Here is a 23,191-nt window from a genome sequence, read left to right as displayed (position 1 = left end):
AACAAACAGTCAGAGTGCGAGATTTCCAGTGATGATTTGCCTGGATAATAGTCAATCACATCTTGATAAATTCCAAAATATTAACAACTCAATAAACAATAACCTTTTATCTTTAAACTGAACGACGCAGGTTGGCCCACAATTCAATTACATCATTGCTCATCATTTCAAAGTCGGCCATCTCGGGTTAGATTATTCGATGTCATTTTCTAACACACACTTGCGAACATCTCGTGTTATTGGTGGGTAAATTTAGCTCAAGTTGCAGGCATCAGCTCAGTAACCGAACATATACAGCATGGTCATCGCTCTCCTCTGTCTCCCCTCATCGGTGAACTTGGGTTGTGGCTATTGGGTACACAATGTACGACCATGCTTTTGATGTAAAACAACTGCGCAAGAGACGAATAGAAACAGGGGGGCGAAGAGAAGAAGAAGGGGGGACGTGAGTATCGTGTGGTGTTGCACAATGTTCATCTTCATGGGTCCTTCGCTTCGCGCAATGGACACGCAACATCTCTCCATTTATCGTTTCAGCTCGTTGCGCACACTTGTAAATTAGCTGCTCCTTTTCTTGCGATACGTCCTCTTTGCAGCTCGGGTAAGTCATTTTTCATGGGTTGTTGTTGTTGTTTTCTCAAATCTCCGACGAGTTTTACAGCACATATTTCGGAGTGTACTGCTCCCGTTGCTTGATAAAAATGTAATTTGAAACGGGGCATTCATCTGTTAGGGCCTCGCGCATGAATACGCAACGACACTTTTTTTTATCGTAAACAAACAACGTGCAGTATCGCATACTATTTGAGCTTTTCAAATAATAACGCAGTAAACAGCTCGAAATAGGCGATAATAGATTAGAAAGCTGGGTCGCGGTCTCCCTATTCGATTTGTGCCACTTTCCCGACAACTTTTATATCGATTCTGCATTCGCTCTGTAGATAACAGGATTGACATTTCACACCTTTTCACTAGAGATTAAAAAAACAGTTTCTTCAAATTCTACCTAGGCTATAGCTAGGGGAACAGTAACTTGTTACATCCTACTTATTATGTTTCATCAATCAAGACCTATTCACTCTGCATTGACATACTGTGCTTGTCTGCCAACTAAAACATTATTGTCATAGACTCCTAATTATTTCTCCATGCCTCTGTCATATTTTCATATAATGCTCTGGTTTTCTGCTATTTTTGGAGCACCTGGCTATATCTAGGTCACAGAGGAGCCTGTAGAATTGAAACAGCTTTATCCCCATTTTGTGTTTTCACATTTGGCAGATGGATTTGCGGTCGATTCTCTGAGTTTGCCCAGAGAACCCTTAAGTCCTGTCAGGGAGAAAAGCTTTGCGGAATGAAGGGCAGTGCTCAGTGATGTCATCTTGTTTTGCTACTCTAGTGCACTTCAGACTATTGTATGCTACTTTCACATTGCACCGATTAACAATATTGGACTGAATCAGCTTGACAAGTGAAACAGAGGAAGAGCTTAGCAGGTCTGCTTAACTGACAAACGCTGGTGTTAACCTGCCTATTGCTGTCTCAATGTACATAACAGGACAGAAGACCCCATTGGGTTGAACAGTATAAGATAACCGTTTGTAATGAGATAACATACACAAACTGAAACATAGTGAAACCTAATAACTTCCTGGAGACTCATTGCACTTGACGCTGAAGGGCCGGATTGAGAATGCATTGGGTAAAGATCAATAAAACTGACACTGTAAAGAAAAATGTGGGGAAATGGGAGGGGAAGAAAGAAAGGAAAATGCAGAATATTTCTAGATGACAAGAACAGTGATTTTCTGTTATGAGATTTTCGCGTGTTTGCAAAGATTTGTATCAGCAACACCAAAACAGATTTTTAAGGAAGAGCATATGGTTTTGATTTATGGGGAAACAGTGACATATTTAACCGCTCAGTGTGGTCTGCTTTGGAAATGCTTAGGAAATATAGTGTAAAAGAGAGAGCTAATTATATACTGAAAGGAAAAATTATGAACACAAGTAGCCTAAATTAAATGGAAGTACATGAAAAATGAAGATAATGAAGGGATAGAAACCTGCTGATAGAGGGAACGTTGAAGCAGTACAAGAAAATGAATAATTATGGTAAATGTTTAAAAGTAGGCTTATGTCCCAGGGAGAGAAAGACCCTCAAACGTCCTTCTCACATTGCTTCTGAACTGTGCTACTAATAGCCACAGAGCTCCCTCTTCTGCTCTCTACACACACACATCATTGTACTTTGCTCTCTCTCCTCTCCTCGGGCCATTTTTCTTTTCAAGCGTTCCATTGGGATTGTTTTCTTAGCACCAAATCCTAAAGGAGGAGCTGAGAAGATTGCGCTTAGCAAGTGAAACGTTGCTGGATTTTGTCTTCTTTATAAGAATTAGCAAAGACTGAAACAACCCGCAATATGTGTTACTTTTACTAGCTAGAAACAGTTGCTAAAGCACTTCACAAAATGATTCATGACGGGAGATCAGGGTGGGAAACTTTACCTTATGGTTAGGGGAGACTGTATGAGTGAATAGAAAGTTATTGGAAGTTCTTTGACAGAGTCCAGGCGAAAACCCACAGATGGCTCAGGCTACCGATGGTGGGCTTTATTAGCATGTTCCTCCCTTCAGCCTGGAGGTCAGCCGCCTGATTTTATGGGTCCCCTGTGCAAGTTAACGCTCTGAGGTCATCGTGCAGAATCTTCCATAGAATGACCTCACTCTGTGTGGGAAAGCACCTGCCTTTCAGACAACTCAAAACAGAGTTTCAGCCAGCCTTTCGCAGTTGCTGGGGATTTTTATGTGGGTATGTCCCGAGGGAACTGGTCTATAGGAGATTAAGATGTTTCGTGCTCTTCATGTACCTTATTATGTAGGTTAAAAGATTTGTATTGTAGGTTAAGAGTTAACTTGAAAGTAGACACCACCTGGCTAACCTACTTCTCTTCACAGTTACTGTAAAGCTTCCTTTAGGGTTCAAATAATTGTAATTGATTCTTTAGATTTAAGAACTATACTTTGTTAGATAAAGCTATCTGGATTTTTTAAAGATGAAGTCTTCATTTCTATTGCGTCATCACTCACCATGCTGCCCTTCTATTACACCAAATTTGGAAACAAATAGAGAAACCACAATCAAGCTGAAAATGTGCATGTCTTTGGGGAGCAGAGAGTTCACTGCATTTCGACTCTGTTAAAAGTAGTAACAAGACGTTCCTCCCTTCTACATTAAAAGTAAAAGGTTCCAGTTGAAAAGTATTGTCAAAATTGTAGCAATAAGTTAGTTGATGCACCTCATTTTTATTAACTGCATGGTTTTAACAAACGTTTCCTTTAAGATTGTTACCATTTTTATCACCTTAATGCAATCTGTTGATTAACCATACAGTACAGCAGTGCTTCTCAACCTTTTTGACTCCAAGGCCTCCCATTGTTCACAACAATATTGGAAGGCCCGAGACTCCTAGTTTCTGTAAATTAAATGGCAGGATTCAAAAAGTTTTAGAAATTTTTAAGCTTTAGAGTTAAGAGAAAAAAAGTTAAAAAAATTAAGTTTCATCATGTATCCATGATTATCAAGACTGTGGGAACCCTGATTCTTCAAAGAAAAGAAAATGGGTTAAGTAAAATACGAAATATCTTAATATTTTAATAATATTTTAGTTGTTTTAGCTCATTTTAATTTTGAATTGTTTTAAGTCATCCTGCGGCCTCCTTAGAGTTTGCTGAAGCCCTCTAGAGGGTCCTGACCCCTTTTGAGAACCACTGCTGCAGACCAAAAAGCTGTTGCAGCTTGTACCAAGTCATAGTTTAATGCTAAATTTGCAAATATTTATTATAAATATTTTACATGACAGTACACATTTTTGAATTTAGTTGCAATCAAATATAGTTGAAAACATGCCGAACAGATTAATCCAAAATAATTACTCTTTTAGTTCAGTAATCTTGCATTGTGACAATTGAATTTTATGTTTTAAAGATAGAGTATAACATGTCACACTGCAGGACGTCTACTTTCTAAAAGTATTTCTTGTCAGCTACTCAATAACAAATTCCATTAGCATCTGAATCGGCCTGTTCAGAGCCAGCTGCACATGCTTTGATAATCCATGCCTCTAAATTGAGCACTAAGTATTTGAACTGGTAGTCAGCAATAGCTCAGGTAACTGGACAGTTGAGTATAAAGTTGCAGGCTTTTTTAACAAGAGATGTGTTTTGATCTGGGTAAATGTTGAAATATGTAGCATTTTCTGGTGTACTGCCTGCATATCTAATCTTCTCATTATGTGGTGAGGTTTTCCTATGAAAATGTCACATATTATGTGATACACTGTGAGTAAACTGTGAGACTGAAACAACCCGCAATATGTGTTACTTTTACTAGCTAGAAACAGTTGCTAAAGCACTTCACAAAATGATTCACGACGGGAGATCAGGGTGGGAAACTTTACCTTATGGTTAGGGGAGACTGTATGAGTGAATAGAAAGTTATCGGAAGTTCTTTGACAGAGTCCAGGCGAAAACCCACAGATGGCTCAGGCTACCGATGGTGGGCTTTATTAGCATGTTCCTCCCTTCAGCCTGGAGGTCAGCCGCCTGATTTTATGGGTCCCCTGTGCAAGTTAACGCACTGAGGTCATCGTGCAGAATCTTCCATAGAATGAACTCACTCTGTGTGGGAAAGCACCTGCCTTTCAGACAACTCAAAACAGAGTTTCAGCCAGCCTTTCGCAGTTGCTGGGGATTTTTATGTGGGTATGTCCCGAGGGAACTGGTCTATAGGAGATTAAGATGTTTCGTGCTCTTCATGTACCTTATTATGTAGGTTAAAAGATTTGTATTGTAGGTTAAGAGTTAACTTGAAAGTAGACACCACCTGGCTAACCTACTTCTCTTCACAGTTACTGTAAAGCTTCCTTTAGGGTTCAAATAATTGTAATTGATTCTTTAGATTTAAGAACTATACTTTGTTAGATAAAGCTATCTGGATTTTTTAAAGATGAAGTCTTCATTTCTATTGCGTCATCACTCACCATGCTGCCCTTCTATTACACCAAATTTGGAAACAAATAGAGAAACCACAATCAAGCTGAAAATGTGCATGTCTTTGGGGAGCAGAGAGTTCACTGCATTTCGACTCTGTTAAAAGTAGTAACAAGACGTTCCTCCCTTCTACATTAAAAGTAAAAGGTTCCAGTTGAAAAGTATTGTCAAAATTGTAGCAATAAGTTAGTTGATGCACCTCATTTTTATTAACTGCATGGTTTTAACAAACGTTTCCTTTAAGATTGTTACCATTTTTATCACCTTAATGCAATCTGTTGATTAACCATACAGTACAGCAGTGCTTCTCAACCTTTTTGACTCCAAGGCCTCCCATTGTTCACAACAATATTGGAAGGCCCGAGACTCCTAGTTTCTGTAAATTAAATGGCAGGATTCAAAAAGTTTTAGAAATTTTTAAGCTTTAGAGTTAAGAGAAAAAAAGTTTAAAAAATTAAGTTTCATCATGTATCCATGATTATCAAGACTGTGGGAACCCTGATTCTTCAAAGAAAAGAAAATGGGTTAAGTAAAATACGAAATATCTTAATATTTTAATAATATTTTAGTTGTTTTAGCTCATTTTAATTTTGAATTGTTTTAAGTCATCCTGCGGCCTCCTTAGAGTTTGCTGAAGCCCTCTAGAGGGTCCTGACCCCTTTTGAGAACCACTGCTGCAGACCAAAAAGCTGTTGCAGCTTGTACCAAGTCATAGTTTAATGCTAAATTTGCAAATATTTATTATAAATATTTTACATGACAGTACACATTTTTGAATTTAGTTGCAATCAAATATAGTTGAAAACATGCCGAACAGATTAATCCAAAATAATTACTCTTTTAGTTCAGTAATCTTGCATTGTGACAATTGAATTTTATGTTTTAAAGATAGAGTATAACATGTCACACTGCAGGACGTCTACTTTCTAAAAGTATTTCTTGTCAGCTACTCAATAACAAATTCCATTAGCATCTGAATCGGCCTGTTCAGAGCCAGCTGCACATGCTTTGATAATCCATGCCTCTAAATTGAGCACTAAGTATTTGAACTGGTAGTCAGCAATAGCTCAGGTAACTGGACAGTTGAGTATAAAGTTGCAGGCTTTTTTAACAAGAGATGTGTTTTGATCTGGGTAAATGTTGAAATATGTAGCATTTTCTGGTGTACTGCCTGCATATCTAATCTTCTCATTATGTGGTGAGGTTTTCCTATGAAAATGTCACATATTATGTGATACACTGTGAGTAAACTGTGACTAATGTTCTTCTCTTTCTTGTTTTTACTTTTTTATAGCCCCTTCCATGGTACCATGTCCTTATTACTCTCTCAAGTCAAGTGAGATGATAGAAGAGTATTAAATAAGACTGAAAAGCATAACGTTTCCTCATAAGCTGAACATTAATTATTTACAAAACTTTGACCATCAAAGTACTTCTCCCATTTGCATCTACTACTCTGAAAGTTCAAATGGATAAGAAAAGGCAAAAGACAACAGAAGACAGGAAGAAGATGAGAAAACTCAAAGAGGCTGAAGCAGAAGCTTCCTCAAAGAGTGTTACCAGTGACGTTAAGCAGCAGCAGACTAGTCTGAGGGAGTTAACAGATACAAAGTCCGACCAGTCAGATGGAAATTTAAGAATGAAAATTGGGGTTGGAGCGAAACGGACAAAGAAGCCCCCAAAGAGCCTTGAGAACTTCATATGTAGGCCCACAATCAGAATCTCTCAGAGGCTTGCACATGGAGATGGACATAGTTCATGTGGAGGTGAAGTCTCCAGTCCTGATATCAGAGTGGCCAAGCAGTCACATCGCGGGATTCAGAAAAAAGATAGGACCGATTGCATTTCTCCAAAATCATCTACCAGGCTGAGTGTCCCACTTCCCACATCATCCAAAAAAGCTGACTCTAAACCAGTCATTACAGCCTCTAAAAAGGTAAGTCTTTCTCAGTTCTTTTCTTTATTGCTTTCATTTTTTCCCCTAGTTTATATATAGTGGCAAATGCTTGTTACCATTTTTGTCTGTATCTTTCCATTTTTAGCCACCAGTGGTTAGACATTTTTTTATCTATTTTTACATCCCCTCATTTTATCACGTTGTCTCTGTCTTTTTTGCTCACCCAGATCTTGTTCTTTTTATTTTTTTATTTTTATTTTTATTTTTTACTGTCGTTCTCACTCTTTTTGTCTCCCTCTCCCATACACTGAAAAATATGTAGTTGGAGGTCCTTTATCTGCACTCTGTTATTCATTTTTGTTGGTTCTTATGACCTGCAAACAGTTACTGGAAAGTCTAAAGCTAAATGTATTACTCCCATTTGTTTTATTTTTGCTCAAATGTCATGTGCCATGTCCTTCTGTCTCATTCACACAGATTCTTCTAAAATCCTCAGATCATAGTACCATGGAGTGGTTACACAAAAAGAGTATTAAATAAAAAAATTAAATAAAAACCTTTTCTACCATGACTCTTAGTGATGTGTTATTATAAAATGTCAGTGAAATTAAGTCAAAGTCTGTCAAAGTCATCATCTAATGAAGCCTGTCAAATTTCCTCAAATTTATAGCTACTCCAGACTGGTTTTAATTTAATTTGACCGGATATCCTTGAATGACCTGAGTGACTGAATATCTTCAAATATTTCCTGATGAATTCTGGTCAGCACATGTCCTCTCTTCCAACAGGCTCCATCAAAACACATGAGGAAGACTGACTCAAAGTCATTATTAACATCAGATGGACCTTCGTATGCAGTTCAACCACAGACAGATAGCAAAGTACCACTTTCAGATAAGATAACCTCCTCTACATTGCTGAAGCAGACATATTCACCTCCAGCTGCCCCTTCTCCACCTTCCTCTTTACAACAGAACTCCAGTCCACAAGACAGCACCCAAGTTTTAAATGCTCAAAAAGAGAAAGGTGAAAATCTCCCAACTGGAGAAGCAATGACCTCCTCCCTCAGTTCACATGGTTCAAATGGTATGATGCTAAATGCTCAGACATCTCAGCAGTCTTCTTCCAGTATTGAAAATGACAGTGAAAGCACATCGTTTCCAATATCATGTAGTGAGAATTTAGAAAAGCAAACTCCCAGCCCTCCAGAAAAAAGTAGAATCAAGGAAAGTAATGTTGATAAGGTTTTAAATGCAACAGAGAAAGAATATAGAGATTCTGCATGTTCCAAAAATGTGAGTAGCACCATAACTATCAGTAGGAGTAAGGAAAATGGTTTATTGCATCAGCAAAGTCCCTCTATCAAGACACCATTGCTCCTTACTGCTTCAGATAAATCTGCTGAATCAGCAACTCCTGAGAACAGCACTTGTATGCCAGAGTTACTGGGGAGCAGAGGAAGGAATAAGTATAATGAAAGTGAAGTCATAGATGACTCCAGAAAGATGACTATGGAACCTACCCAAGCTGTTGCTGTCCAGCCAAAAGATGGCAGCAGGGTGGGGCAAATCACTGACAAGAATAAGAAAAGAGCTAGGCATAGTTCAAACCAAGACGAAGATGTTCAGTGTTCCTCTCAGCCCTCTGGGTGTGCAGATTCTCAGTTTAACAGTTCCGTTCCAAGTGATGAGCTACCTTTACATCCAAAACAAAACATCATATCACAGAAGAAACAAAAAGCTGTTCAGATGACAAAGATGGAAAATCCAGGCGAGAAGATGGATCTGGTGAAGATCGCCAATGTTAGTTCAACTGCCTGTAAAAAGATACCACAAAAATCGAACCTTAAAAAAATTCCTTCCATTAAGTCGTCAAAGGCGTTATCATTGCAATCAAGACAAGCTGGACAACCTCCTAAATCTAAACAACTACAAAATGCATCACCCAGATCAGAAACATTTTCCTTTGAGCCCCCTCCTAAGAAAAGGGGTCGTCCAAAAATGACCAAGTTGGAAAAGACTCCTCAGGAAAGTAAGTCTCAAAAGTCATCGACTAAATTCCCCATACTTGAAGATGCAAATGTCCCTGATCCAGAGAATGGCCTGAAACTCCCAAAGCCAACTCCCAAAACACTAGGTCATCCCAAATGTTCCTCCACTGTTCAGAAAAAGAGATCTAAATCACTAGACTCAACATCTGGGAAGAAGGGTGCTGCAGGAAAACTCAAACCCTCTTTGTCTAAAGCTAGAGATGCTCAAATCAGCCGCAAACGAAATAGGTTGATAATGAAGACAATTATCACAAATATCAATAAGATGAGAGTGAAGAAGAAGGATAAAGTACTCACACAGTTTCTTTCAGGGCAAAGCCAAAGCTACAAATCTGATTTTGTTCAGAAAGACAATGAAGGTGATGCTGATTGTTCAGTTTCAGATGGAACACACACTTTATCCTCATTTGTTACCTCTTTTGGAGGAAAATTTGGTTCACAAATTAATATCAGCAAACGTGGGACTATCTACATAGGAAAAAGGAGAGGTCGTAAACCTAAAACTCAAAGAGAAACTTCTGGCCAAGACTCTGAACAAGTTCTGGGTCAAAATTCTCAGCAAGTCTTGGCAGAATCTTCTAATCAGTTGAACTCTTGGTCCACCTCTGATGAACATAGCCATTCATTTGATGGCCAGTCTGCTTTGGGAAGCTCTCCTTATTCTTTTAAACATCTTGTGTCCCCTTCGCCCACTTCGTCCCCTTCTTTACGAAGAAAGCTTCATCTTGGCAACCGTGAATATGATCAACGTTCTGCTCCAAAGGTAACCAGTTCCCAAAGGGTTAAAGCAGTGCACGAAGAGAAATCGAAACTTCCTTCTTCCTCGCAGTCTTCACCATCCCCTTCAGCCACATCCCAGTTAGGCTCTGTAAGGATTCAAGACCGCAAAACTACACACCTTGGACGATCAGTATTAATGGAAAAAGAAAGACTCAAATACAAGTGCCAAAAAAAAGGTCATAATTGTTTTAGCCATGATAAGTTTAGGAGACATAAACACAAATGTAAGAAAAAGTATCTTCAACTCAGGGCCAAAAGGCAAGACCCAGCCTTTCTGGCAGAGATTGAGGAATTAGTGGTCAGACTTAGTGAGATTCGTATTGTGCATCATATCTCATCACGAGGGTGTGGGGATGAAGCAAAATCTGGAAGGAAGAGTGGGAAAGGAAAAGCTCATCCTCACGTTCTTCAGTGTCTACCACAAAACCTTCATCATCCAGCTATGTTTCAAATCAACTTCAGTGGTTACTACTCACCTCAGTCAGACTTTTCTCGTGACTCTCTGCATTATGTTGGAATGGCAGATTTTAAGAGGAACAATGGGTGTCCCTCACAACCAGGTGAACATATTGTCACACATTGCCCAGTAGTGCACAAACTTGGCTTCCCACTGTCAGGAGGTGGTTGTTACCACTCGCCATACAAAATGCCACTCTCTACTACTTCATTTGGTTTTGGACTTTATAGAGGATACCCTCCATCTGCAACTATATACCCTTCGTCACCCTTTTTACCTTCTTATGTGCACCCCTACTCCAAAAATCCCATTTTAAGCCCATCAAAGTTCCATAAAAGGAAGCACAAGTTTTTGAGACGTGATTCTCTACTTTGTGGCGGGATGCCACAGGGGACCTATGCTAATGTAACATCTCATTCGCCTGACTGGTTCAATAGAAATAGCTGGCAACGAGAAGACAACGGAGAGCAGGCTAGAGATAAAAGGTTTGTGGATGATAGACTTCGAGAAAGAGACGGAATAGAGGGTTTACTAGGACAAAGTAAGCTCAGAAAAGACCATTTCAGAAGGGGTCCACCCTCAAATCCTCCCTGCTCTTCCTCAACACCCTCAAAACAAGCAGACAAACACAAAACTTCACCACTTTCATATATAGGACTTGCACATCTGAGACCGATATCAAAAGTTAGGTGGGCAGAACATCAGCAGCCATGGAGGTGGAGAGAGAGCACACAGGTAGAGCCGGGGAACAGGGTTTTAAACCAAGAAGCTGGGTCAGGGTACCAGGAGGACGATGATGAAGGTGATGAAGACCTGCCATCACCTCCCCTAGCAGATAGAGCCATCCATCATCACAGTTTCCTGAAGAACCCCAACCTTGCTAGTAGTGCGTACAGTCGAATGACCGCTCAAATGAGTGTTGGTGAAGTTCAGTCTGCTTCAAGGAACTTAATGAGACCTGGAGGCTCATTGATGAAGGATTGCTCAGCTGGAGGCATAAGAACATCAGGTGAGATGGCATGAGATTATTTTTTGTTTGCATGTAACAAACAACCATCACTGCTCAGGTGACATTCTACAGAACATATTATTTTTTAAGGGTGCAATCTAAAAATAATTTTCAGTGTTTGATATTTAAAAGTTCAGTTGTAACATTCAGTATCCTTTTGTTCCTATTAACTAGGTGAGAAAATGCTTGGAATGCTTGTAGAAATAATTACAGACTTTGAAGAGTGAAATAAGACTATTTTATTACAGGATTGAGAGTCTATGGTCTTATTTATCTCCCGCTGTTTTACTAGTTAGGTGCCAAAATGGAGCTCGATTTTGCTCTGCATGTAATTGACTGCACAGATTTTCCTTGGCAGGGAATCTGTTTAGCAGTCCACTGAGAGGTATATGGTCTCTCTTGTGTGTAAATATTGTGACGCATTAGCTCTACACATTATGTGGTATTCTGGCATTGATGTTGCTATCATTATGCACTTGTTTTGTGTTATGTACTCTTAGATAGTTGTAGATGGAGTGATGTGTGAGGGAACTGCAAAATGTGTGTGTTTTTAATGTCTCTGTGTATGTTATCTCATACTATCATGTGACTGTGGCTCACAGTCCACAGTAGCGCCGGTGGAAAATGTGATTTATTGCCAAGTTGAGTAGAATTTGATATTTGTTTTTACCACTGATAATTGTATTTGACATGAAACAAAGTGTGAATCAGTGCTTAAGTCTTTTCTCTGCAAATACACACCTTTACAATAAAAAGAAATGCATATTTGGCTAATTAGCATTGCTGAAAGCGTATGGTAAGAAATAAATACCAGCATGCGAAGAACTTCTCACACCAGGAAGACTGGGACATTTGGTGTTGTGTAGTGTGTGTCTATACCTGCCCATCAGGGGCACTTTTTCTGAGGAAGAGCTAGACACACACAAAAATTGTAAGAGAAAGTAGCATTCATTTTTCTAAAGCAATACTCTCGAACAGCCTTCAGAGTGCAGCAATATTTTTTGCAGTCCTTGAGCTCATCATGTTCACATCACTGAGGTGCAAAATACAGGCGAAATGAGGAAGCGATGTCTTCATGTCACCGTGAATGACTGATAACCTTGTCAATTGGATGATTCCTGCTTGTCATTATCATCACTATGATTGGCTAATTACTCTAAGCGGGAGTGCCTGCCTATCATGTTTGCATCCAGTCTGTGAATTGGACTCAATGAGTCAAACTAATGCATATCGATGTGCTAATTACAAAGTTAAAAGCTCATTTACTTGGACATCTCCACTTTCGGTCACATCTGAATCGAAGTTAACTTGAAATGATGATCTGTGAGTAACAAGTATTTTGTTACTGGTTGCTTGTTGATAGTCCCTAACTGTCAAGGAAAAATTAATCTGGAACATGAATTTTCATAGTACTAAAAACCAAACCCAGAGAGGGGTTTTTCTTCTCATTTCAGAAGTCTGTGTCACTCCTGCCTATTAACGCCAAAAAAGGCAAACTGCCAATCATGGAGCCGATTCTCAACAAACAAGTTTTGTTTTTCCTGATTTCCTTAAGGAAATACCAGTTCTTGCAAGGAAGTAAAAGAATAGTGTTAACATAATCTTAGATTTTAGGTTTAGATCATGAATTGCCTCATTAGAACCACTTTGCTTTTATTTAATTTCACTCACTAGTCTAGCACACAAAATCAACACTTTCTGGATATAAATGCCTTGATATAAACTAAGGTACTACAGGGATTTTCATAGTCTGTATCACTGAGCAGCCTAGTTCTTGCACTGGTTCTTTTTTTGTCATGCTGACTCTGTATTTTCAGTGGGCATGGATTCAGATAGGGTATCAAAATTGCTTTTACATTTCAGTGAGGTATAAAAGTGCTTATTTATAAGTGTAAACAAGCTTTATTTTTAATACTTGACATTTGAGTATTTCTGTAAAAGGGAACTACCCAGATTTCTGCTATACATTTAACCGTTATGAATTATATGCTTATTCTGTCATGTTCCTGCCAAAGAATTTCCATTTAAGACTCTGCCATAGACCTTCTGTCAGCCTGTGGCCAAAGCAGTCTGTTTGATTTGGAAAGGGTGAATAAGAAAAAAGCAGGCATTCAGCAGCGGTAAGGAAATGTGGTGATGCTAGTGGAAAGGACGAAATCTGAGCATGGAAATCTACAAGTGAAATGTGAAAAATGATTGACAGAAATAATAGGGGAAAGCAAGGAATGTTTTTTTAAGCGCAAGCGAATAAATGGCAATAACACGTTTTGTAATCAGAGCCAGATGTTCCCTAAAAATGCCACTCTTGTGTATTTACTCTGCCTCAAAATGTTATTAAAACAGAGTATATCTGATATATCAGATGTTAATGTGTCCACACACTTCCATTCAGAGCTGATGGACGTTTTTTGTAGTCTAGGTTTGGCTGTCATCCAGAGACCAGAAATAGCTCCTTTGTAGATGCTTGTGGAAACAACTACATAGGCCATTTTCTTTAATCTTTCTATCTTTTTGTGACTTTCTTTCTTCTTTCCTTTTTGTCTCTCAGAGAATTTTTAGAGGGATAACAGCGATGTGATGTTAACCGTATTATACAGCTTTTATTCTCACTGCCTGTCTTTATATATTGTCAAATGTGTTATTTATCACTATAATAAAGTCCGTTCAAGAACACACCCTTTCGTCATCTCACGATCGCTGTGCTGGAGACCCAGGGTATGGCTCGCTGTGGAATGCACTCCAGTAGGGCTCTGTGAAATTGATTTAGTGCTGTATCTAAATTAGCAGTACTGGTGGAGGAGAGTGGAATTTGCAGTAAAGGAGTGAATACTGGCAGTGTAATTCCCACGGTTTTCAACACTTTCATGAGCAATAGTGCTGTCTCACAGGTTCTCCAAGTTTTAGTACTGGTTTAGTTAGAAAGGTGCTTCATGTTTTGCTCTTCTTCGGAAACAGGATGGACACTTTCCTTCTTTTAATTCCGTCACTGTAATTGTCATTTGTACCAACAGTAATTGCAATCATTGTGGTATAATTGTAATTACAGTTCCTCTGTATGCTGTGTTTAGACGGTGTCCAAGGTTGATCAAACGTTCTTGCTTGGTATTGCAATGGAAATATAATTTTGCAGTGGGGATGTGGGCAGACTGGATGAAATCTGAACTTGATTGAACACTGGGGGGGTGAATGCACTAAATTAGTGACTCTCAAACTGTGCCTGTGCTCTATATGCACCAAAACCCATGACACTAACAAAATATTTAAAAGAAAGATGTTCATTTTATTCAAATAGTTATTTTTCCATGTTTATTTCTGATTACTTTAGAATTCTATTAATTAAATGTATATAATATATAAATGTATGCATACACAGTGGAAGACTTGTGCATCTCTGTGAGTCTACATAATGCAAGCGGATGGTCAGTGTCTTCTGAAGTGAAACGATTGGTGTGTGTGTGTGTGTGTGTGTGTGTGTGTGTGTGTGTGTGTGTGTGTGTGTGGGTGTGTGTGTGTGTATATGTGTTGTGTGTGTATATGTGTGTGAGAGAGACATGTATGACAGATGGCCAGACAGTTGGCAGTTCAAAAAGTTTTAAATATTAGTATTTGTCTCACATGCACCTATTGTTTTAATAATCACTCTAATTCTATGAGAATAGGAAAGTCCATACCACAGCTGTCATGTTAATGAGACAGAGGAATTAAATTGTTAGAATCACTTTAATAGATGATGAATGATAAAAACATTGACAGCCAATCAGAATCCACCCAACTTTAAACAGTGCAAGCATTTAAAGTGAATGACGCTTAATAAATAAAAAATAATAAACAGTGTTATCGTTGGTTGGTGTGGATGCAAATGCAGTTATCGTCATATTTATCTTTATAGTGTGAATGGGCCTTTATTCACATACTGCATTTATTTATTTATTTTATTCCTTTCTATGTAACAGGTTCTCATTGTAGATGTTATTTGTGAAATTCTGCCGGTTTTAAAAATCCAATTCAGGAATCTAAATCCCATTTGAGAAGTGATGCTGTACAGTCCTTGTAAAATTTGCAAGATTGCAGTGTGCTCCATCCATCACAACTTAGCACTCAGAACTGACCTGAAATCCATGGGAATTGCATCATGGAAGTTACATTCAGCACAGCTATTTGGTCATTTGGGTATTACCTGATTTACATAATTCCTTCGGTGAAACTGGTTCTAGTGTAGACAATGTGTGCAAATTAAAGATGCCATCAGTGGGTGCAGTTAATCCTTAGTGAATTTCCCCCATGTGATTGCTTACATCTTTACTTTTCTATTTCAGAGAGTTTCCAGCCTGGTGGTTCACTCTTCTCTGAGCACTATCCGCATGCCAGTCCCTCTCTTAATGAAGGACAAGAGAGAGGAGGAAAAGAGAAAAGACCCAACATCAGCAGAACACACTTTCAGACCAACGATATCAGGCCTTTTTCCTCTTGTACTGCCACCAAAGTCAGCCTTTCTCATTTAAATAAAACTAAAAATACAATTCCAAACAAGAGTAAACTGAAACATGTCCAAAAGCCTCCCAAGAAAAAGAATCCCAAAGGTCAAGAGGTCACAGGAAGTGAGGTGAAGAGGAGAGGACGAGGTCGACCAAGGAAAAACCCTGCACCATGCTTTTCTCCACCTTTACCTGCCACACCTTTACATCATGAAACCACGGAGTGTCCTGTGAAACGTAAAAAAGGAGATGACTGTACAGTACTCAATGCGACTGAGTCCATGGGTCAACATGAGAAAAGGAAAAGAAAGAAAAAAAGAGATGAAACAAAGAGCAATGACGGGCAGGTAGATGAAGGAAAAGACTCCGCTCTGAGCCAAGAGCCCTCACAATCGCACATCGACACATCCTCACCTTCCCAGGATCTAGCAGTGTCTGTAAACAGCCAATCAGAGAAGAGGTCTGATGTGGCAACTGAAAAGAAATATGAGTGGGCGGGGCTTTACTCGGATGCGTATAAAAGCGAGAAGTGAGGGAGCTCTTACATACTTATAAACAAGTATTAAGAATATTTGTTTAAATGCAGCCTTTATTTAGAGAGCTCTTGACAAATCCTCTGTCTGTTTGTTTAGTCCCCACAGCCCCACGAGTCTGTCCTCTCCAGTACACACAGACTGCCTTGACTATGATCCTGAAGAACATGAGCACGGTCTACTTCCTGCACCTATACACGTAGGTAAGTTTGTGTATGTGTGTGTGTTTATTGGGGTCATTTGGAGGTCACTGTAAAAGTTGAACTAAAAAAGTGGAAAAAGTGTTCTCTGTCAGTCAATAATGAGCTGGAATTAAGTCCAAACTTGATTTCTTGGTTCAAACACACAAGTGGCATTTGAAGTGGGAGGGGCCACTGAAAAGCTTATTATGATGTCATGGCATGACAATGACTTTGCTAATGAATAATGATGAGTAATAATAAATAAATAATAATCAATTAATATTAATTGAGCTGACATTTCTAGATAACCTTACATTCACGGTAAAAAAGAAATTGTTACTTTAGCATCAAATCAGTATAACAATGATTTCTGAAGGATCATGTAATGTATTATGATTATTGAGTAATGACAACTGAAAATTCAACTTTGCATCACAGAAATGAAATACATTTTAAACTATATTAAAAATATAAAAACAGTTATTTTATATTGTAATAATATTTCACAAAATTATTATTTTTACTGTTTTTTTGTTGTTGCTCAAATTAATGCAGCCTTGGTGAGCATAAGATACTTTTTTCAAAAACAAAAAAAATCTTACCAACCTAGAGCTTTTGAACTCCTCAGTAATTTGCAATCTTTCTATTCTCTAAGTTTAAGTGTGCAGATATGTATGTCATTAGTGTGAACGTCATTTTTACACCTCTCAGAATAGTTTAAAATAGAGGGAGCGATAAAGAGAAGAATTTCAATACATTCATAACCTGTGTGTGTGACAGGAAAGTATCTGAGGCTGAAACGGATTGACTTTCAGTTGCCCTATGACATATATCGACTCTGTGCACAGGAAAAGGTATTTTTTTAATTATTTAAAAAAACATAAAACATGAATGGTCTGTCATTATTTGTTGGCCCTCATGTCATTCCATAAACCTGTATGTCTTTGTTCTGCAATAGAAAAGGTGGAATTTTGTCAAACTTCCCTTTTCCATAAATACACTTATGTACACTTAATTAGACAAAAATCTACCTGAGCTATGAAGTGCGATAATTATGTGCGAGGAACCTTAAGTCTAAATTATTTGCTGAAAATCCTTCAGTGTAGATCTTGAATTTCATTCACTATTGTGCACATTCAAAAATGGTCCGTCACAATTGGTAACAAGACATGTGAGAACCAGTGATCACTGGGTCATGGGTCATCGGTTGTTGGAGGTTTTGAATGACATTAGGATGAGTAATTGATGAAAATGTAAATTTTTGAGTGAACTATCCCTTCAAATATTTCCATTTTATCACTGTCGTACAATAATTATGACAATCTCTGTTCCAATACAGCGTCCTAAAAAGTCACGAAAGACCCCACGAAAGACGGCCCCATCCAGTGAGTAGACTTACCTGCTAATTTGTGTAAGCGTGTTTGTGTGTATTTGCATGTGTCTGTGTTTGTGTATGTAGGTATAAGAAAGGCCTAAATCAATAAATAAACAATTTCAGTCACAGGTCTGTATGGAAGTCTATTTGTGCCACATAACAAAAAAAATCATGCTATGGTAAATTATGATTGGCATAAAAACTAAATCGACAAATTGACAAATCATAAGTTTAAAAGTTATTATTATGATATAAAAGTTGACAAAAGTATGATAATTTACTGTCAATTATGACGATGAATTTAGATTTTTTTTTTTATACATAATTATGACTTTTTCATAATTTTATCATTTTATTTCATAATTATGACTTTACAGTATATCTCATAATTTGTACTTTTTTCTTCCCTCATAATTATTCTTTTTTTTGTGGCATAATAATTTTCCAAAGCATTTTTTTCTTATGTGGCAGAAATGGGCTTCCATATGTCTGGAGCAATGCAAACACAAAAAAATAATCAATACAAAATGTGAAGCTCTTGAACTGCCACTTGGCCAATGAAATCTGATGACTGGCACTGACTACTGTGTAATATTACGTTTAAAATGGCTTTGTTCTCTGAAGTAAGTGTGTAGAAGCAATTCATATTGTGTAAACATATTCTTCTTTGTCTCTTGCTCTGTCTCTTTGAGATGGATCTGTTGATGTAATGTCTCGCACTCAGACCGAAGACAGTTCCTGTAAACATCAGAAGCTCAGTGTGACTCATGACTGCGTTTCTGAAAGCCGGCCACATAACAAAAAAAAATCATGCTATGGTAAATTATGATCGGCATAAAAACAAAATCGACAAATTGACAAATCATAAGTTTAAAAGTTATTATTATGATATAAAAGGTGACAAAAGTATGATAATTTACTGTGTCAATTATGACGATGAATTTAGATTATTTTTTTATACATAATTATGACTTTTTCATAATTTTATCATTTTATTTCATAATTATGACTTTACAGTATATCTCATAATTTGTACTTTTTTCTTCCCTCATAATTATTATTTTTTTTGTGGCATAATAATTTTCCAAAGCATTTTTTTCTTATGTGGCAGAAATGGGCTTCCATATGTCTGGAGCAATGCAAACACAAAAAAATAATCAATACAAAATGTGAAGCTCTTGAACTGCCACTTGGCCAATGAAATCTGATGACTGGCACTGACTACTGTGTAATATTACGTTTAAAATGGCTTTGTTCTCTGAAGTAAGTGTGTAGAAGCAATTCATATTGTGTAAACATATTCTTCTTTGTCTCTTGCTCTGTCTCTTTGAGATGGATCTGTTGATGTAATGTCTCGCACTCAGACCGAAGACAGTTCCTGTAAACATCAGAAGCTCAGTGTGACTCATGACTGCGTTTCTGAAAGCCTTAATAGGTAAATAAACACACACATACACAAGCACATTCCCCATTTATTGCTGAATTTAAAGTGGAGATAAATTCTCTCAGGCTGTTTGGCCACTTGGTTTCAATTGTTTAGTCCAAAACTGATTTTATGCTATCCCATAACATTTTTTCCCGTATTTTAGGAATGTCAGTGCTAGACCTAATACAGAAGAGGTTGAAAAAGAAATGAGTGAAACAGACATTGATAATAATCTTCCCAATCAACCTGACCCTCCCAAACAGCAGGTATAAAGCATGTTTAGACTTCACTACTAATTCCATTACAACATGCCTGAAAGTGACTGCATCATTGTGAATTAGTTTAAAACACATGGTCAGTTTGGTCACTTTGCGAATGACTTTATCTGCAGGAGAAAGGCAATGATGCTGAAAATATCCCCTCCCCTCTCCTGATGATGCCCTTGTCTTGTGAGGAGAGGCAAGAACACACATAAACACCAACAATAGCATTTCTATGCCCAATAGCATAGCTCACCCTCTTTATGTTTATGCTCTTCTCTTACTTGTACACTCATATTTCTCATTACCTTATACTCCTTACATTTGTGCTTGCATCTTTGATTTGCTCTTATTCCACTGATAGGAGCTTTGTCTTGGAACATGGCATCTTTCTGGTGAGAAACTATGAGAAAATGAGAGACAGACAGGCATTGCTCCTGAGGGAGGAGGTGACCGAGCGAGAGGAAGAAAACGAAGAAGATAGAGGGAGCAGCCAGAAAGGGGATCTTGAAGACACCAGCACTAAGTCAGGTCCAGCAGTGTGTATAGCTGTAAAATGTGTGTGTGTGTGTGTGTGTGGTGTCACATTGTTCTTAGCTCTTAAAGGGATAGATGACCTGAAAAAATTATTATATTTCAATCTACTTTGACTCTTATTAATTGTGTAGGCTGCTGTGTCTTTAAAGGGGTCATGAACTGGCTTTTTTTATTATTTTATATTGTTGTCTGAGGTCCACTTATGACGTTCGCCTGGTTTTTAGATTCAAAAACATCAAAATCATTAAGCAATAGGTTTTTATGGGCGTGCCGCATTGAAAACTTGGAAGTGTAAATGCCCCCACTGCTGTGATTGGATAACAGTTTTGCATAGTAAGCTAACTTTCTATGTCAGTTTGACAAGCTACGTCTTTCATAGTTGGAGCCTTTTGTGACTTTTGTTAGATGTGTACACATAATCAGGACCTATCAAGCGATCTCAAACAAAGCAATAGTGTGGAGGCGGTGTTTCACCTATTTATTACGTCATTCATATGCACTTTCCAGGATCTGGCGTTCACTGGGCCTGGTGTCAATAAAAGCAATTTTTCAATATTGAAAAATTAAATTTCAATAACAAGGATGTTTTGAGTTCTGAAACTAGCAGGATATTCTTTTAGTACTATGATCTCTTATATATCAAAAGCTCAAGTAAAAGATGATTTCTCAATTCATGACCCCTTTAAGACTCTTCACATCTGCAACATGCACATGCTGGACTTTTACTCACAAACTGCGAGTTTGCTGTCCAACATAGTTCACTTGTGATAAAGAAGTGCGCTTAATTGTATCGAATGTCCACATGTAGTGTACTTCAGCTTTCAAATTTTACTTTGAAGTACATTTGAACTCACAGTTTTAATAATCTTTTGTTGTGCTTTAAAGAAGTACACTTAATTTGATGTGTTGACTAACAGAAGGCACATTTAAAGTAGTTGATTATAATTTTAACTGTAATGTGTTATTTGATATTACAGTTATATATTCTTAAAATGTACTGAAATGCAACTTCATCATTACATATTTGTGATTACAAATATATATTTGATTACATGACGTACAAAAATAGAAATTACTTAAGTATTTAATTACTTAATTAAATTAAGTATTTTTAGTTTAACATATTTATATACATAAGTCTTATCTAAGTGGGCCAAAGAAGCACTCTAAAGTTACATTTAACACGTTTAATACATTTAAACTATAATACATATTAATTTAATTGAAAGGAACACAATGAAGTGTCAGAAAACATTGCATTCAGTTTGCACTTAAGTATATTCCTTTAAAGTATATTATTTCTGTAATAATTACTCCTGAAGTATGCTGAAGTATACTTCTTTTTCATTAGGGTTCCCTTTATCTTTCAGTAACAGATTCTGTGTGAAATGTGCAGGTCAAATTGTGTAAAGATCAGACTTCAGAGAACTTGTTAAAAAGTATTTAGAAGTTTCTGAATACCAAATAGATAAAACTATGCACCATGTCCATCTGTCTAAGGTGTTTCCCTGCCTGTGGCCCTAGATGCTTGCCAGTATCTTTGGAAAATGGATGGATGGCCATTATGTATTCGAGTTGCAGAAGTACAAATCAAGTCATTTTATCTTAGTTTAATAAATGGTACTTTTTTTAAACTCTTAAAAATATCCAGCAATTAATCCCTCATGAAATGACTTATTTAATATTATTCATTTTAAGCTTTTGGCTGAAGTGTATTTGTTTGTCAGGAAGGCTCACCTTAACCTAACCGTATGTACTAGTGCTACCAAAGTACATTTACATTAAGTGGGACAGTCTGTTTATAGCGCTTTTTGTGACCTGGGGCGGTTTCTTGATGAAGAACATGGCATCAACTATTCCTCCTCTCCTCTCCCTCCTTCACGCTCAGCGGGCTGTAGCTGTGGAGCAGCTCCCAAAACCACCTCAATTCTATTTCCACTCAGCATTAGTGAGAAGGGCAGAAGAGGACATGTGGTTAACGGCTAGCATAGCTGGCACGTACAAGCTACTGTGTCCCATTGAGTTCATGGAAAAAGTGTATTTAAGTGCATTCCGATTATTGCACTTAAAATAAAGATGACAGACTATGAGAGACTTACAGTCCCTATGAGACTATGAGAGACTTACAGATTACAGTCCTTTACTAAATGTGCATTGAATAGTCCGTGAGTTGATGGCTGCACATTTTTCAAATGTGTGTATCATGTACGTGTAATAAGACAATAGTCAGTGTGTGTAAGAGGATGTGTGTTCTGCACATTACAGACCAGCGCCTGACTCACTCGAGTCCACAGTCAGAAAACAGAGAGGGAGACGAGGAGGGGAGAATTGTACAGAGCAGAAACCTCACGCAAACACTCCAGGGGATCTATGACGTCATTGTCAGTCACAAGGGTACGTCTGTTGATTTTATTAATAGAGACGTGTTGCAAAAGAGTGAGACAGAGGATCAGTGTGAAGATGTGATCACTCTTTCTGTCATTTGTGTTTTTAGGGTCATCTGGACAAACCCTCGCCTCTCCTCTGCTGAACCTGTGCTCCAGGAAGAGGTTTGTGCGGATGTGTGTGTGTGTGTGTGCTTTTCCACTCACCAGTGTTGTTTACTCAGTGGCTCTCCTACTGTTCTCTTCACAGTCTTCAGATGATTAGAGAATCAGGGAAACTGAGAGTTAAAACCTCTTCCCACTGGCAGCTACAGTAGATTGCAGAATGTTCTTAAAGTGATGTGGTGATGATCATATTTAGGGATGTCAATTGTCAGTATTGATTAATTAATGTTAATGCTGCAAAAAATAGCTTAATGTATTTAAAGAATGAAAACATTTTCTTTCATTAAAGGGGTCATATGATGCTATTTTAAAGATCATTATTTTGTGTATTTGGTGTAACAGAATATGTTGACATGCTTTAATGTTCAAAAAACACATTATTTTTCAAATACTGTACATTATTGTAGGTCCTCTATGCCCCGCCTTGCATGCGCAACGCAAGAGTGACAGCACGCTAAACGACATCTGTTGGTCAAAGCCATGCAGGTACACCGCTAACATTGCTTTGTTCTGTAATCTAAAGTGTATAATGCTATAGTCTGTCATTAAATAACGATTTCAGATAAATTATCTGTATGTAGTCTTTTGTGTAATAGTTACTCTGCCAGAT

General features: G+C 37.8%; 1 protein-coding gene across 6 annotated transcripts in view; it reads left to right on the top strand.

The window, feature by feature from the left end:
- The first annotated feature begins 230 nt into the window (after positions 1–230).
- LOC107598430 (histone-lysine N-methyltransferase ASH1L-like) overlaps positions 231–23,191 on the top strand; it is a 28,915-nt gene continuing 5,954 nt past the window's right edge. Inside the window, exons 1-13 of one of the 6 annotated variants that reach the window (XM_016289766.1) lie at positions 232–601; positions 6,346–6,987; positions 7,737–11,244; positions 15,561–16,248; positions 16,361–16,455; positions 17,215–17,288; positions 17,774–17,819; positions 19,142–19,244; positions 19,399–19,501; positions 19,627–19,694; positions 19,860–20,026; positions 22,298–22,426; positions 22,527–22,581. In XM_016289766.1, the coding sequence (XP_016145252.1) occupies positions 6,520–6,987; positions 7,737–11,244; positions 15,561–16,248; positions 16,361–16,455; positions 17,215–17,288; positions 17,774–17,819; positions 19,142–19,244; positions 19,399–19,501; positions 19,627–19,694; positions 19,860–20,026; positions 22,298–22,426; positions 22,527–22,581 (5,504 nt within the window). In that variant the 5' untranslated portion in view covers positions 232–601; positions 6,346–6,519. Of the gene's footprint in view, positions 602–6,345; positions 6,988–7,736; positions 11,245–15,560; positions 16,249–16,351; positions 16,456–17,214; positions 17,289–17,773; positions 17,846–18,533; positions 18,598–19,141; positions 19,245–19,398; positions 19,502–19,626; positions 19,695–19,859; positions 20,027–22,297; positions 22,427–22,526; positions 22,582–23,191 lie in introns of those variants that run through there. The other 5 variants (XM_016289762.1, XM_016289763.1, XR_001610560.1 and 2 more) reach the window with 5 other exon arrangements.

This window comes from Sinocyclocheilus grahami, unplaced genomic scaffold (genome assembly GCF_001515645.1).
Source record: "Sinocyclocheilus grahami isolate Dianchi unplaced genomic scaffold, SAMN03320097.WGS_v1.1 scaffold251.1, whole genome shotgun sequence".
In the NCBI taxonomy this organism is placed as follows: Eukaryota; Metazoa; Chordata; class Actinopteri; order Cypriniformes; family Cyprinidae; genus Sinocyclocheilus; species Sinocyclocheilus grahami.
Note: the sequence above shows the minus strand (reverse complement) of the source record. Positions and strands in the feature narration are given on the sequence as shown.